General features: G+C 37.6%; 1 protein-coding gene across 4 annotated transcripts in view; it reads right to left on the bottom strand.

The window, feature by feature from the left end:
- Positions 1-291: 291 nt before the first annotated feature.
- AP2A2 (adaptor related protein complex 2 subunit alpha 2) overlaps positions 292-16335 on the bottom strand; it is a 48256-nt gene continuing 32212 nt past the window's right edge. For 2 of the 4 annotated variants that reach the window (XM_051804222.1, XM_051804223.1), the window contains exons 11-23: positions 16015-16197; positions 15582-15679; positions 15175-15406; positions 14194-14367; positions 12047-12210; positions 10230-10307; positions 9249-9331; positions 8414-8503; positions 7463-7586; positions 6575-6691; positions 6317-6386; positions 3772-3906; positions 292-2953 (exon numbers count right to left, since the gene is read on the bottom strand). In XM_051804222.1, the coding sequence (XP_051660182.1) occupies positions 2876-2953; positions 3772-3906; positions 6317-6386; positions 6575-6691; positions 7463-7586; positions 8414-8503; positions 9249-9331; positions 10230-10307; positions 12047-12210; positions 14194-14367; positions 15175-15406; positions 15582-15679; positions 16015-16197 (1626 nt within the window). In that variant the 3' untranslated portion in view covers positions 292-2875. The remainder of the gene's footprint in view (positions 2954-3771; positions 3907-6316; positions 6387-6574; positions 6692-7462; positions 7587-8413; positions 8504-9248; positions 9332-10229; positions 10308-12046; positions 12211-14193; positions 14368-15174; positions 15407-15581; positions 15680-16014; positions 16198-16335) is intronic. The other 2 variants (XM_051804224.1, XM_051804225.1) reach the window with 1 other exon arrangement.

Here is a 16335-nt window from a genome sequence, read left to right as displayed (position 1 = left end):
CTGCACTGTTCACATACTTACTGGTGTTAAGCACTCTAGGAAGAAAGATTTTACATCAAGGTTTTGGTTGGTTTGGGTTTTTTTTACAGTAGAGTATTTATAACATGTGACTAAACACAACAACAAAACCAAACTCACTCACTGGAGGGAACAGAGATCTTTAGACCAGATAAGATTCAAGTGAACAAAACCCACTAGTTTTCAGAAAGAAATCACATCAATTGTTTCACAACAACCATTCCATGCAAAGTATTTCTTACACTTTTATGCTCCCAGACAAAAAAAGGACAGTTTGATTACTGTTCTAATCATTTATTTAATCTTAATACGTTCTTCTGATGAATATAGTCTAATATATAGTCTTCTATATGAAAATTCTCCACTTAATTTGACAGAACTTTGTTTTATACAAATAAGACAATCACCATAAATGTTACATACTGGAGTGTAGGTCAAGAATGAACATATGCTACCTGTTTTGCTATTCAGTTATTTTCACATGTCAATGCCTGAAAATACTGCACTTAAAAACAATAACACTGTTTACTGCAGAAATTACTTTGTCTGCTTGACAGGATACATCACTGGTAAGTTAACCATCATTCACAAACAAAAAAAATAAAGTATTTGTATTTAATTGGTTCACTTTTCTGCTCATGGCTTCATTGAGCTGACATTTAATATAAAGAGTGAACAGTCATAAGCTTAACACAGTCACCACTGAAAAGACACTTTTCCCTTACCCCTCCCTCCTTCCCATATTTTAATGCACATTTTAGCACAGCTTGAACCAAAGCAGAGTGAAATAAAGTAGTGCAGTTCTCAAGGTGTCCTTCAATGAGGGCACAGAAAATTTTTCAGGGGGACAGATATACAACAGGATTTGGAATAGTTGAAACAGAAGCTCCTCCCCTGTCTTTGCTAAGACTCCCTTTAGATCAGCACATCAGATTTGTAATGTAGCAGCCGACAGCATGGTTAACGTAACAGGACTAATAATGAGACATACACCATCCAGAGGAAAAAACATAAGGTATCCCATTAGTATTTTGCAACTGCCCAACATGACTGCAGGAACTGCTCATGAAGACTTTCAATGACAATATTTATGATCAAAGAGTCTTAATTAAGAAGTATTTAAAAGGCCTTAAAGGGGCCAATTGTTCAAGAGAACTTTTGCAGAATGACCAGGCCTTCAGCCAAATTTTCAGTCTTAATATCCATAGTTACAAGCCATTTCTGGAAAAACAAAACATATCCCCCAAAATCCACACATCACAGCAAAACCTTTGTTCCTCATTTTTCACTTGTACTCAAGTACAATCACTACCCTTCGACCAAATCAAGTTATAATCTCCCAGTTCCATCATTTAAACTCAAAGCACTGAAGACAAAAAGCAAGGCACACTCAATCATGGAGAATCCTGTCCCCTGCTGTGCACTGGGCAGCATGACAGCAGCCTCATTTAAATGTATTTTCAGTGTCATCACTCTTACTCAAAACCTTTACTCCATGGGCACACTTGTCTGTACGTGTGTGAGACACCAGTCCCAGGCTGCCTTTAAATAACCTTGAGGAAACCTTGACCTGAGGCTCACTTCTCACATCAGCAGTACATGATTTTGTTCATCATGATCTGTAGTTCTCGCTTACAACTGCCCATGGTTTCTAACTGGGCTACCTCACTTGCTTTGGTTTTGCAGCCTTTGTTGCACCTCAAGGCTTGAGCGTGAGCCAAAATTTCTGCAGAGAGGCTGCGAAGAGTTTGCTGACGTGAAACAAGTTAAAAAGACTCTGGTTGTAAAAACCCGAACGGTTTTGAGTATTCCACTTTAAGTTTCAACAGAAGTTTTCTACACCATGTTGGACATTTTTACCACTGACAGAAAGGAAACTGTTCAGATATCAGTTATTCAACCTCTAAAGTTTTACCATTCATGTACACTGGGGAAAATATTGTTTAAAATTACATTTTCATCTAAGAGTGCATGCCTTAGAACCCTTCAAGGGCCCATTTCCTCTCACTTCTTTTATACAATACTAGACCCTGCAGTTAATTGTATCACATCATTAGGACTATTACTTGTGAAGTCTGATGGAAAACAGAAAAAACAGAGAACAAAGTATTTAACTTCACTGAGTAACAAGGAACAAGTATATACTCATTCACCACCTACCAGAGAAGCTCATCTCATTATTAGAGATAAGCAGAAGGATTAAGAATAGCTTTTGCTTTCAATTCACTTTCCAAAGATCAGAAAACATTAAGATGTAAAATATTACACAATATTTTAAGACTCTGGTCCTGTGACATTTTTTAAATACAAAGATTGGTGACACAACACAAATGTTCACTTGAATCAGATTCAAACACATCCTGGAATCTGCCCTCCCATCCAGCAGACAACTTGTGGGAACGTTCACTTTACAAAGTTTTGACTCTACATTTAACATCTGATTTAACCTTACTGAGCAGCAGTACATTGGTTTCTTTCAACTCAGAGCAGAGGAAGTACCTGTTAAAGGTACTGAAGCAGAATGTTTACTAGCTATTTCCAGCTGAAATCCTTGATTACCACATCTAAAACAACTTCCCTTCAACAAGGTTAAAAGCCTGACCTCTGCAAAAAAAAAAGAGCAAAAACAGCCCTCCCACCCTTTGTGTAACAGACTAAAAGCCATTTTTAATGGAAAAAGTCACTTCCCTGTACTGTACATTTTATATTCTTAATTTTAAACAAGGGTCAAGTCCTATTAAGGCAGGGAGCTGGTATTGGTTAACATTGCAGTACTCAGACAGTGATGTACAAGACATTTATTTGCAGTATGATGACAGTGATATAAGTGGAAAAACCAAAACTGACATGGTTAATATTAAAACTGTTCAGACAGCAATTCACATAATCTCTGAGATACAGCTTCTTTACTTGTTCGTAGTGTGAGCCTGTACATCTGAAAAAGAACATAAAATTTTACTTACTTTTTAAACACAGTTTGGCATTAAATGAATGCACAGTCAACTAGTGAAAACTAACAGTTACCTCCTACTTGCTTTGTAAGCTTTGGTAGGAAAAAGACCTCAAATCAAAACATTCAGAGGCAGCCAGCCAATGAGTAATACAGCTTTTTCAAACCACTGGCTGAACCAAACTTATATTCAGATGCTTGTAGAGAATTACTTTTATTATAGTATTTTTAGCCTTCAACAGAAAGGTGTTGTCCAAAATTTTTCTTTAAGACGAGTAAATGTTGTGGAAAACTTTACAGACCCTCTACTACCACTTCTTTCAGGGAACAGAAGACTTACCACACAAAACTTATTTTTAGTCCTTAATTAATTTTGATAAAACCTCTAGCTAAAAAGCTTGAGTAAAAATATTCTTAACATTGTGTTCATGCTTTCTCTTTTAGCCACTTTTTTACTAACTTAAAATGGCAAAAGAAAGCATACTTAACCTTGTCTGAGGTGCACAAGACAAAAACATTAAATGTTTCGAACCTTCAAGAGAAGATGAGACTTGACAGACAGTCTGGAATATTACAATGATCTCTTCTAACAGGAAAGGGAATTGCTATGAAGAAGCAGCTGTATATGACATGGTGTAATGTCATGCAGGACCAGTTGCTACCATATAATTTCCTGCTGGAGCCTGCAGTCACAATCTGCTATTGCAATAGTGATTTTTAAATACCTTAAGGAGTTTCAGATACACACAGATATTTAGCTCAAATGAGAACCTGTATTTAAGCTGTGATAGTTACACAGATACCTGTGCCTGGAGGTTGGGTTCAAGGCGCAGCAAGCATCCAATCTGAGTAGTTTTTGTATGTATGATACCAGCACCAACAAAGTTGGCAGGATTGGGATCCACCTCCTCAAGCAGTGCTGATCCAAAGCCTATTATCTGTGAAAGAAATGTAGGAGATTCAGATGTGGGGAGAGGAGGACACAAATATCAAGTCTACCCAAACAGAGCCACCACCAAATAGCAAAACAAGTAGGAGACTAACTTTTAAGTGTTCAAGACAAAGAATTCTCCAATACCAATTTCATTACAACAAATGTTTGAAAAATGATCCTGCTAATGAGCTGTTCCTGTAAATAAGGTTGTTCTCAAAAGCAACTGAGAAATAAGTTAAGATTTAACAGAAATCTCCCCTGGTTTTGATACAGCCATTCCTGTCTTCCACAGTTACTTCTGTTTTGCCTAAGGCAGCCAGCTCTACAAAAAGTGACTTTTCTAACTAGTAACTCTAGTACAAATTAGAGCTTGAAGTATCTTCCAGTTCAGTTTTAAGCAGTGAATTGGTGTTTTCTTAAACAGCTTCAAGTTTCCAGCTGCTATTGAAGACTATATCTAATTCAAATCACAGTGAGAAACAGTCCATTCATCTCAGCACTGCCAAGACTCTGTTACACAACATGGATAACATTTAACAGGATGATCCAATTGCCATATAAACCAAAATGCACAAAGTTTACTTATGCCATGTGCTGGTTTTGGTTGGGATAGAGTTAATTTTCTTCTTAGTAGGGTGTGGGGCTGTGTTTTGGATTCCTGCTGAAAAGAGTGTTGATAATTCAGGGATGTTTTAGTTCTCGCTGAGCAGTGCTCACACAGAACCAAGGCCTTTTCTGCTTCTCACCCCAACAGAGGAGGCTGAGGGTGCACGAGAAGCTGGGACAGGGCAGTCAGGACAACTGACCCTAACTGACCAATGGGATGTTCCAAACTACATGATGCCCTGGCTCAGCATATAAACCTGGGGAAGGAAGGAACAGGAGGATGGTTCATAGTGATGGCATTTTCAGAGAATCACAGAATCATTAAGGTTGGAAAAGGCCTCCAAGATGTTCAAGTCCACCCTTTGACTGAATACCACCATGCTCACTAAACCACATCAGAAAGTGCCAGATCCACTCATTTTTTGAACATTTCCAAGGATGGGGATTCCACTACTTCCTGTATTATGGTTTTATCTATCTTAATGTCCCTATGGTGCTTTTTTCTTATTTACTGCTTATTATTCCTCTCAGGTTTTATATTGTCCTTATAGTAAAACTTGAATTTTTCTAAGAGTACAAAAGCAAAGAAGTATTTTGTAGCTCAGATTATTTTTTATGTGAATTTGCTTGAGCTCCAGATTTGCTGAATGTCTGCAAATCAGGCTTGCAGTGTTCACTGTGTGTTTTTATGTGCTGCAATACTGAAAGGTTTCTCTGACTTTCTCAGACATTTACTGAGAGCAGACTGTACCATATCACAACCTTCACCTACAGCCAGTGCTCCCATATACAGCACTAATCCTAGCAGGTAAAAGGTAAAAGCATGTCTCTGTGTAATAGTCTGACCTCAAAAGAAATCCTGTTCTGCTGTTAAAGCTGTCTCAGATGTGGTCCTGCACCTAGGTGCTGTGAAACAAATGCTGAGAGCACTGACCACTCAGCTCTTGCAGCTCCTCACCATCTGAACTCCAAAAGCAAGGAGGGAAGGAGGTTGGGTAATACTTTGGTTTCGTTTCTTTTCTTTTTGCTCTTAAATGCACTTCATTGCCAGAGCCTGGCTCTGAAGTGTGGAGGCAGAGGATGAGATATAAAATCCTGTTTTAAACCTGCACTCTTACCAGTTGCTTTTAGTAGATTTTGGATCAGAGAAGACTATCACAGGTCTGCAACATCTGTCAGAAGTGCAAGGTGTTGTTTGCAAAAAAAAAAAAAAAAAAGCCAAGAAGACCAAGCCAGACATGATAAAACTGTGTATTGTTATGGCAAAGTCAACTGCCATCAAAGAGCCTTATCAAGGTTGTTAGCACTGTGTATAACCTGCTACTGTAGCAAGCTATGGAAATAAGGGCAGTGCCTCTTACACATTTGAATACAGAACACCTTTCACCTCTTCAGTGGAGGTAAGATATACATATATCATCTGTCATATATGCAGACATACATATACCATCTGTCTCTTTTGCCAGTCAGAATAAATAAATTGTGTAGAGTCCATTTCTGGTCATTATTCTTAGTTTCCTATCTATAAAGTAATCTCTCCAAGTAACTGTTACACGTGAGGGAGCCCTGCTGTCCTGGGGATGGCTGAACACCTGCCTGTCAGTGTTAATTCCTTGCTTTGCTTGCGTGCATGGTTTTTGTTTTAGCTACTAACTGTCTTTATCTCAACCCACGTTTTCTCACTTTTAACCTCCTTATTCTTTGCCCCATCCCATGGCTGTGTGGCACCTAGTTGCCAGCTGAGGTTAAAACATGACATGCCACTAACCCCTTACACTATGAATTAAAAACACCACACTACCACCTACCTTTGCTTTTGTGATCTCTGCATCCATCGGGTGTTTTGCTTTGAAGATATTCTGTACTTCTTGTTTTGGACTGCAAGGCAAGGCAAGATAAATACATGTTATGTACAGCATTGTTCAATAGCAATTAATTCTGTTGGGAGAGCTTATAGTTTACAGGATTAAGTATGGGATGAGGTACTGCACCAGCTACATTCTCTATACACCTTTTTCTTCCCTTGGCCCACCACAAGAGTCCCAGGCCTAAGTACCAAGTCTTACTTGCTCAGTTGCTTCCAACGCTGAAAAAAGTCTTGAGAAGACATCTCTGTTGGCTGGAAAAATTTATTCAGTGTGATGGGTAATTTTACTGAAAGATTTTGAAATGTTCCACCATACCTGCATATGGAATAAAAAGAACATAATGTACACAGCAGTGTCAGCAGTCTCTCAGCATAAATCAACCAAGCAACAGAGGATAAACACTAAGGTCCAATTGCTTATGATTAAAATCTATCATAACCAGATGATATTTATAATATAAAGTTTAATCCACTGTTAAATGAATTTATTTGCTCTGCTTACATAGCACATGAATTGGCCAAACTTTTAGCAGGGATCTCTCAGTTTTAACACAGATTGTTATCCTAGATATCACCCAAAGGAGTGAAAAATATATCCCTGTGAAAAAATATCAACAAAACCATTTTAGACTAGAATAACAGCATGTAGCCCAGGAAGCAGGATTTCATAAAGTTGAGCTGATGTTGAGTGGACAGAACAAGATTCTATTTTTGGTTGCATACATTTTCAGGCCAAGTCATTTGCAGAAATGTTCTTGGTTTCCAGAAGGGAGAAGTTACTGCACATATTCCTGTCAAGATTTCTTAAGCAAACAGGAAGACTGCTGTTTTATACAGATAGCAGAAAGAGAAGTCATGGAGCCATTTTATCAGTAGCTGCTTCTTGATTGTTCGTTTGCTTGTTGTTTTTTTTTAAACCACATTGTTCCACATTGTAGCTTAAAGCTTAGTTAGATCAATTTTTCAAGTAAGTAGTCTACCCAAGAGAGGTTTGTGTGTCCAGATTCTACATTTCAGTCACAGGACCATGGCAAATTTAACATCTTTCATCTATTTAATTCACTAGCATTTGAATCCTTTGTTTTACCTGAACTGAATGTTCAAGATTGGAGCTTCCATGAAGTCTGACACGCATTCGATGTTCACAACCTGTTGAACCTGTGCACCTCCATCCACTGTGGGGTCAACAGGTTTTGTCTGAAGATTCAGGCATAGAAATGTAGTTAAGGAAACAGATCAATGAATTGATAACTTAAAAACCAGCAAATCCTCCTATAAGCTATATGAGGAATTAGCATCATGTTCACTCATTCTCTACGTGCTACTGAACATTCAAAGCTCAATTCTTGTACAACAAAAGTTTGTCGGGTGGGTTTTTTTGGTTGGTTGTTGTTTTGGTTTTTTTTTTCATACTTACATACCTACAAGCAATAACTCCAACAATTCTCAATAATTTGGATACTCTCTTAAAGATGCCCTTAAAAAGGTATGAAAGTACAGACTTAACAATAAAAACCCCAGGACTACTTTGAACATGACAGAGATACCTTGAGTCAAACACTGCTGATCACACAGTCTCCCAGAAATCCTAAATTTGCAATACCAAGCATTAAGTATGAGCCATAAATTAGGAGCTTATTTTAAAGTACCATCATCTTGGTGTACATGTATTCTTCTATCTCCACATCAAGTTTTAGGTTATTTGCTAATGCAGTACTTGAAGGACGTCTCCCCCCTACCACTTACTTCATGACAGTGGAAAAAGCTACAGAGTTACATTAGATATTTATTCAGCCTATTTTCTCCTTATTTCAAGAGTAAAATTTGTGTTTATAACCAGAGCTTTAAGGAAAGAATCTTCCATCCCTGCTGAAGACTTGTTCTTTCTACAAGAACTCTGGAAAGCTATCAGCAAGTTTCCCATTTCTTCACGTTCAAGGACACCATGCCTGGATCCAGCAGTTTTATTACAATTTTGTGCAACATAAACCATAAAACCCAAATAAAAACAGACATGTGCTACTGCATTTAAGGATATTTGACTGAAGGTCATCTGAGCAGATTACTGTTGGAGTAAAATTCAAGAACTGTGTTGATGTCTTATTACCATAGAATATGAACATACGCCCTAGAAAGAAAAGGATGAGACATCAGAATTTTAGGTACACTTAATCATATTGAACTGTTCATGTTTTAATTACCTAATACACTGTCTTCTACCTTTAAAACAACTTTTAAGAACCAAGCATAGTTTATCTTACCAAGATATTCACAGTTCAAAATGAAATGATTTAGCCAAACCATTAGATCCCTCCCACAGTAGCTGTCACACAAGCAGTTAAATAATCAGTGGAAGTCTTCCAGTTGCTGCAGAATGTTACTTTTTATGTAAAGAAGCTACTACGCCACCAAGAGTTTTGCAGAAGGGGAGAAGCAAGCAATCCTAGTCCTGCCCTGTATTCAATTCCCAGCCCTTTCCTAGATAATTCCAGCATCTCATGCATTAAATCTGAAGTGTATTGTGTCTCATATTAATACAATAAGCTATACTGTAAGATATAAAAATTGAGAAGAATGATCCTTTATAACCCTGGCTGTATCAGTCATACAACTAGGTAGCAAGAGCTGGAGCTTACAGTACCACTTAACATTCCCATTTCATCTCAGCTACCAAAACAACCAAAAAATTTAAGGAAACAAGAGCCCACACAGAAGACAGGGATGCACAAACAGAGGGAGTCATAAGACCGCCTAGGCCTATAATCACATTTTCCTCTTAAGCAGCTGAAAATTAAGTAAGTCTATCTGCAATATCATGCTGGCACTGAGACTGATAATGCAGACACCTAACCACTTGGTCCAAAAGATCTTACCCAGGTTCTGCCGAAATTCAGATTTCAAGCCAATTTGTAGCAACTGATTTTCAAATAAGACTCCATTATTTTTACACACAAACCTAGGGGAAGAGAGGGAAAATGTGTTTTAAATTGAGCCACATTAAACAATATTTAGAACCACTAAATTCAGGGTTTACACAGAGGATGAAGATTGCGGTTAACCTAGAATGCATCAGTCTGTGAGAGAGGCCTTTGCAGAAAACTGCAGTTAGAAAAGACACTTTTACAACCAGAACCACCACTTGTAGGACACTAAAAGAACTGAAATCTTTATTTGATAGGATGTCTGAGAAACTAGGAAGGAAACCACAATATGCTATACACACACACACTGTCTAATAAAGGACCAGGCAACAGATTAGGATTTTTCTTATTAGTCTTGAGAACTTCTGAAACTCATTAGGTTGGTGCAGAATTGAAAAGTTTGAAGCCTTGACTGTTTAAACCTGAAAGAAAAAAGAATCCCTTGTTTTACCATTTCTGTATCACCCAAGTGAAGTGAGAGCTGTACTTTTTCCATTTTGAGAGAGAAAGCCCATTATGCAGTGATTTCAGTCCTTTCTGTCACCCCTCGCTTAAAAGCAGAAGAGGTGGTCAGCAAACATCTGCCTTTTGCATACAAGGCACTTAAAGCACACTCCCAAATATCAGTACTTTTGACAAGTACTCTCGTGGGGTTTTTTTTATTTGCAAATAGTTGCAAAACTTAATATACAACTGGCACTGCCTCATTTTAGAGCAGTGTGTGATAGCACTGACTTGTAAAGGCAACCCTAACCTGTGTATTCATGAGCCTGTCACAAAATCCACAGCATCCACAGAGGTGTTCTATAGTCACAAGTCTGACAGTACATGTTTCTCTAGTTTTGCTGGTATTAAGTTAATGCACAATATAGTTTTGCTTTATAACTATATTCTGGAAATTGCCCAGCCTTGCAAGGTTTTAGTATTGCTTACTTGTGAAAAAGCTCATCAGCATCATGCACAGTATCAGCTGGTTCCTCAGAAACTACCTCAGATGAAGCCAGGTCAGGGCTAGTTCAGGCAGCAAAAAGGAAGAAAGGCAGTAGCGACAGAGATAGCAGGAGTTAGTAAAGACAGCTTAGTGCTTAGTTATTTCTTTTACCTCCTTCCTCAAAAATGGCACTGCTGAGTTTAATGCATGAAAAATTTATTAGCTGCCCTAGCTCAGTACACCTAGAAAGGTTTCAGGCATTAGGCAATGTTTTCCCCCACTTTTCTCCCCCATCCCACCCAGACTGTTAGAAAACAGAAATTCTTCATGAAGACAGGAGATAGCTGAAGGCGTTCAGTAGCTTAAATTTATACCTCTTAAAGAAGCAAGTCCTTTTCAGTGTTTAATTGTGACAGTAAAAATGTTTTAGTTCAAAATCATAAATGTAGCTGTATATTAACTACTACAAATGTGTGCATTGAAGTAGAGACCTCATCAACCTTAGCACCCCTTCTAATTACAGGTGCACAATCGGTTCCTAAAAACACACAAGTATTAAGCATAGGCAAGAATACACGGGCACACAGAGAATGACTTACCCAAGTAACAGATTAGAAACAAAAGTGACAACAGCACTAAAAAGAGGCAGGAAACTGTAAAAAGTAACTTCTCAGTATCATTAGAGAAGCATTTCATCATCTACAGACAGACCAAGGAGTTGGGCAATGCTATACTTTCTTCTGCAGAAAGAGAAAACTCTTTTTAGGTAACATTTGCTTATGAAGCTACTAGTATTGGTTTCTTTTTTTATGCTTAAAAAAAAAAATGCATGAACAAGCTTGTGCAGCTTCCTAAAGTCTTGGTATTGTGTTGTAGGATCAAACACCACTTATGACTTTCCAAGAGAAACACAAGATCAAATCTTAATCACTGCAAACCTGCAACAATGTATTGCCTAGTATAAAATTTTGATGAAAGAGTCAGTGATTCAGGCAGATCAGTTTCCCTAATTATATCTTCTGTATTAAGATGCATTGCAAATTTGTCATGTCAACATTCAAAATTTGGTCCTTGACAATAGTAATACATTCTTTGTCCAGTAAGACAACTGATTTTAAAGACATTCTGTGATCTTGTGCTACTTATTCCCAAAATTTTAGCCAAATGACATTTGAGAGTAGCCCCAGTGGCTTTTAATACTAACAGGATTTAGAACATGTACCTACACTAGACTGGCTATTGTAATTAGAAAGACACTTGTATTAAATCCCCTATTAAAAAAAAAAAAAAAAGAAAACCACTTGTTCTTTATCCCCCTGTTCACACCTGCCTGTTAGACAGTAGCAGAGTAATTTAAGTATATCTTGAAATTCTGGGAAGCAGTATCTCTGGATATAATCCATCTCACTGTTTCAGTATCAGCTTGCCATAAATGGAGAGACACAAGAAGACTTTAAGAAAATAAAATAAGAATAAATATATTCATATCAGGCCAGATAACCCCCAAATTCAAGATGTATTGAGATGCAGAAGCAGCTTAATTTAACGAAGAAGCAAAACCAGCATGAAAACTAGACACTACTGTGCGGCCAATATCCTCGGGTTGGTCACAACAGACCCAGTTTTTCCATTAGCAGAGATATTCAATAACAACAGCACATCCAGCAGAGAGTTCAAGAACACCTCTCTTGCTGAGAATGTACCACCTAGGAATGCATTCAGCATGCTGAAATAAAACCAAAGTTATTTACTTTTTTCCTTTAGTCCTGTTTTAACAGACAAACTCTCCTTCAGATTCCTTTCAGGGTGACTTAATTACCTCGCAAAGTTGTCATCAGAACCAGGAGCAAGAGGTGCAACCGCAGAAGCTGAATCTGAAAATACATCCACCAGCAGGCTACCACTAGAGGAAGGTGGGGGAGCTGAATTGGTGATTGGGGCAGCACCCAGACCCAGCAGATCCGCCGATGGAGAAGGAGTAGACTAAGGAAGACAAGACACTTGGGTGTTACACTGCAGCAAAACTGAAACAAAGCTGTTTCTTTTGCACAGACAAGTAAGCTATGGCAAAGTGCCTCTCCCCACCCCAAATCAAGGTTCAAATAGATGTAAACGGGTTCACAAATGCAGTTATTAAGTTGTATTTCAACTTAAGGTCATTTACAGATGTGGTTTTCTTTTTTTCCTTTGAAGAGAGTTACGTCCATCTAAATGTTAAATAAAAAAACAAAACCAAAATTCATCTGTCTAGAATCTGATTCTGCAGAAGAAAGATGACAAAGATGACAAAGTTTTTTCTCCCCTCTCTTCTCTCTTCTTCGTTTCAAGGGAAATTAAGTACTGTAGGGAACAAAATTCAAATTTGTTGCTTTTCTTTCATGAAGAATCCAGCAAGAAAGGTAGCAGTTTTTACATAAATCTAAACCAAAGGTCATCACAGCATCTTTAAAATTGACTATCTGTTTAATCCTGGGTTTTTGAAGCTTGGCAAACCTCAGAATGAATGTAAAACCTAACCAGCAAAAAAAGCAGAGCCTGTAGCCAGTTCAAGCTGCAAACACTGAAGGAAGAGGCAAGACCTTTAAAGTACTTTTTTCTCAAATAGAACAAATCAGGTAGCCAGGACACAATTGTGGAACAGAGGCTGCATATATGTGTCCAAGTTGCATGCAAGAACAAAGCATGGACTGTTAATCAAAATGTTCATGTTTTAGACATTAGCAGCTTACAATATGCCAGGTAATCTGAAGATAAGTCATGAGATACATTTGGATTGAAACTGAAATCTTATGTTTGTAAGGCAACTCAAAGTTATTGTATACTCCAAAGATTGAAGTTGATGCAGTATAATGAAAAATTCCCTGGCAAAAAATTTTCATAAGCCAATCATTAATAATTACTGAAAACAAACAGTTGGAGCTCATATTTGCAATGTTTCTGGCATCTAAACCAGGGTTACACCAAAGCCACTAATAAAGGTAACACAGTGCACATTGTTCCATGCCTGCAACCCATAAAGTGAAGCTCATAAAACATAATGCAATATTAACTGCCAGTCATCCCAGTCAATTTGGCATGCAAAGAAAACTTGGCAAGTTTTCGCTGGAAAGAGATTTCTGTCCAATCAAAAATGTTGCACTTGGAGTATTTACTTTTATATACTACAGTGACTAAGTATTATGCTCTAACAAACTGGGCAGGGAGCATGCTACAATATTTCCTTCTCTTAGATAATCTTCTACTGTATCTTAAATGTAATTACAAGTTATGCTAGGTATTAAGACCAGAAAGAAGTATTAGATAATGGGAAAAATTGATCCTACCAGCTTTAATTGACAATAAAATGAGAAGTTTCAGCTCAGAAGAAAAAAAACAACTGTGGCCTTGTCTATCAGAACTGAACTCAAGTATTACTGTCAAATAAACAGTAACAACATATTGATTTAAGGACGTTCCTGTGAAATCAAGTGTTTTCCACTTCTAGTAGAAACAGTAACAACCCAAACCAAGATGCAAAATAACATGTTGGACATGTTATGTCCACAGAACAGCTGATACTTTGAAATTCAAGTTAACTCCTTTCAAATATTACTTTTATAATTTAATAATGTAATTTAATAGTAAAATCTAATAAGAGTTTAATTTTATCATCTCACCTTCACTGCAATTTCACCAGCAAGTAAATTCCCATTTCTAAGTTAACAGCAATACTCTTCAAATATCGATATAAAAGGGATTTTTTTAGGCTCAGTTTGTCCCCATTTATGTAATATTTCCAAAGGAAAACTGCATCCAAGCATGCAGTGGGGGAAAGCAGCTGGGCATTCCCCTGCTTTATAACAAACACCCAACAGTCTTAAGTTTGAGATGAGAAGTTGTAAATGCCTAAAAAGCCACTTGAAGGAAAACATTCTTTTCTCACTTGCACACCATCTAAATTAGTGAAATAACAGCTTTTAAACTCACAACAGCACTGGCATTGACAGAGGCAGGTTCAGCACTTCCATTCATATCAGAGCTCCTCTCCTTTTTGATCTCTTCAAGGTCAGTAACTGTGCCCGGGCCTTTCTTCTTCTTGAGTTTAGCCAAAATAGAAGATTCTCTCTCTGGAAAGGGAGGCATTTCTTCCAACACTGTAGCCTTATCACAAAAAAGAGGTATTAGTTAAACTTAAGACAAAAAGCCAAACCAGCTTCTGAATCTTTGAAGAGATACACCCTTATAGATTGCATAGGGCAAAAGCAGAAGTAATTACCCACAGAGAAAATTACTATGCAGTTCATTGTACAGTGACAGATTGACTGCTTTTTAAAAAAAATAAAATATTTAAAACTTTCAGAAGTCCTCCCAAAGCAGTTGGTTAAGAGAACAGGAGCATATCACTTCTCTGAAACACTGATATTAAATTAAAAATAAGAATTAAAAAAATTAGATCACAGGAGATCTAGTGGTCTGTAAGTCAAGCAGACCTGGACTAGATCCTTGAGTAATCTCTGTGGCTTTACTCAGACCTAAGTATTTATTAGCTTTAGTCAAAACTAAATCTGCTATGCTCTGGTCAGACCTGAGAGCCCCAGATTAAATCACTGAACTTCTAGAGACAAAAAATTACACTTTTCTTGACAACCATCAAGTAAAGTCCTCAAAGCAAAGCCCTTTGTTATCTAAATACTGTAGGACCCTGTATTATGCCAACTTTCACTAGCTTCTCAGCTCCAGACTAACATGTTTTAAAGATTGTTTATCCCACTAAAGCAGTAACAACTTTTAATTTAGCTCTAAATTAATGATCACTGCAGCAGAATGAGGTAGACTAAAAGAATCAGCACCTACATTGTAGATCCTTAATCCTGCATTAAGATTTCTGATCAATCAGGTAAGGTTTAGTGGAGTTAACTTGTTGACAGAAGAGTTCTGCATAAAAAATAAAATAATCTTTATACCTACCAATATATCAGTACTAGCAATAGTACTGAGCCTCAAATACTCAACAGCTCTCTGCTGCAGCTCAACATCAGCATTCTTTAGCTGACTGTCACTGCGTAAAACATCTTGAATCGTAGTTTTGATTTCTGGAAACAGGTTCACAAACTTGATGTAGGTAGACAGAAGCAGAGCTCGGGTAGGAACACTACACAGATGAAACTTGGAATGTAGCAAGTTGAACTGGATGAGAGGACTTAAAAATGGGAAGAAAAATAATTTGTTCAGTTTTTGTAGACATGATAACCCTTATTAATGCATTACTAAGAGCTGAATCATTTGTTAACTAGCTTTTAGGAATGTTAAATAGATATTAGATTCTCTACAGAAAGCATTACTACTTCAGTTCAGTATTTTACAAGGTGTTTTACCTTGATCTTGGATCACCTGCTATCAGATTTCCAAACTCTCCCAAGATGTAGCCACCTACTTTTACAAGATTCTCATGGCATGCTGGAGCTTGAAGGGCCTGTAGAAACATATTAATAGTAATCAATCTGTAACGTATGAAAAAAGATCTTTTCTATCACTTCCATTTCCACTTTCCTTGTCTACTTTCCTGAAAGACCAGACCATAGGTCTAGGCACGATAGAGCACTCATGATAAAAGCATGACAGGTGGTATGACTTCACAGAAGACTCTCTAACCTAAGTTATACTTGCTTAAGAGCACTCTTAGGTTCTTCTAGCAGCACTGTGGACTTTTGAGGACAAACAGCTACCTCAGTTTCCCCTGTTATATCACATGGTGTTCACTTAATTCCTATCTCATTTTGAAAGTGAATTGAAAACAGTTATTCTCACCTCAAAAACAGTCTTTGCTGCATATCCTTGAACATCATCCCTGTTGATGACAATCTGAATAACTCGATACCACACTTCTTCACTGACATAGTCACCAGCAATGCGAATCAGATTCAAGATTGTATCCACATACCAGGTATAATCCACTGCATACTTCTCAGCTAGAATTGCAACTTTCAGAACCTGAACGCACAAAAGAGAATACAGAAGGTTGATTAGCTTCTGCTCTAAGCTGTGCATTAAGATTTACTTTCATATACACCCAGTGACACCCCACGGTAGCCTAGAAGCCTCAGTTTCAGATGCATCAGTTTGTTCACT

Source organism: Manacus candei, unplaced genomic scaffold (genome assembly GCF_025592945.1).
Source record: "Manacus candei isolate 608988 ecotype Guabito, Panama unplaced genomic scaffold, ASM2559294v1 h1tg000060l, whole genome shotgun sequence".
Classification (NCBI taxonomy): Eukaryota; Metazoa; Chordata; class Aves; order Passeriformes; family Pipridae; genus Manacus; species Manacus candei.
Note: the sequence above shows the minus strand (reverse complement) of the source record. Positions and strands in the feature narration are given on the sequence as shown.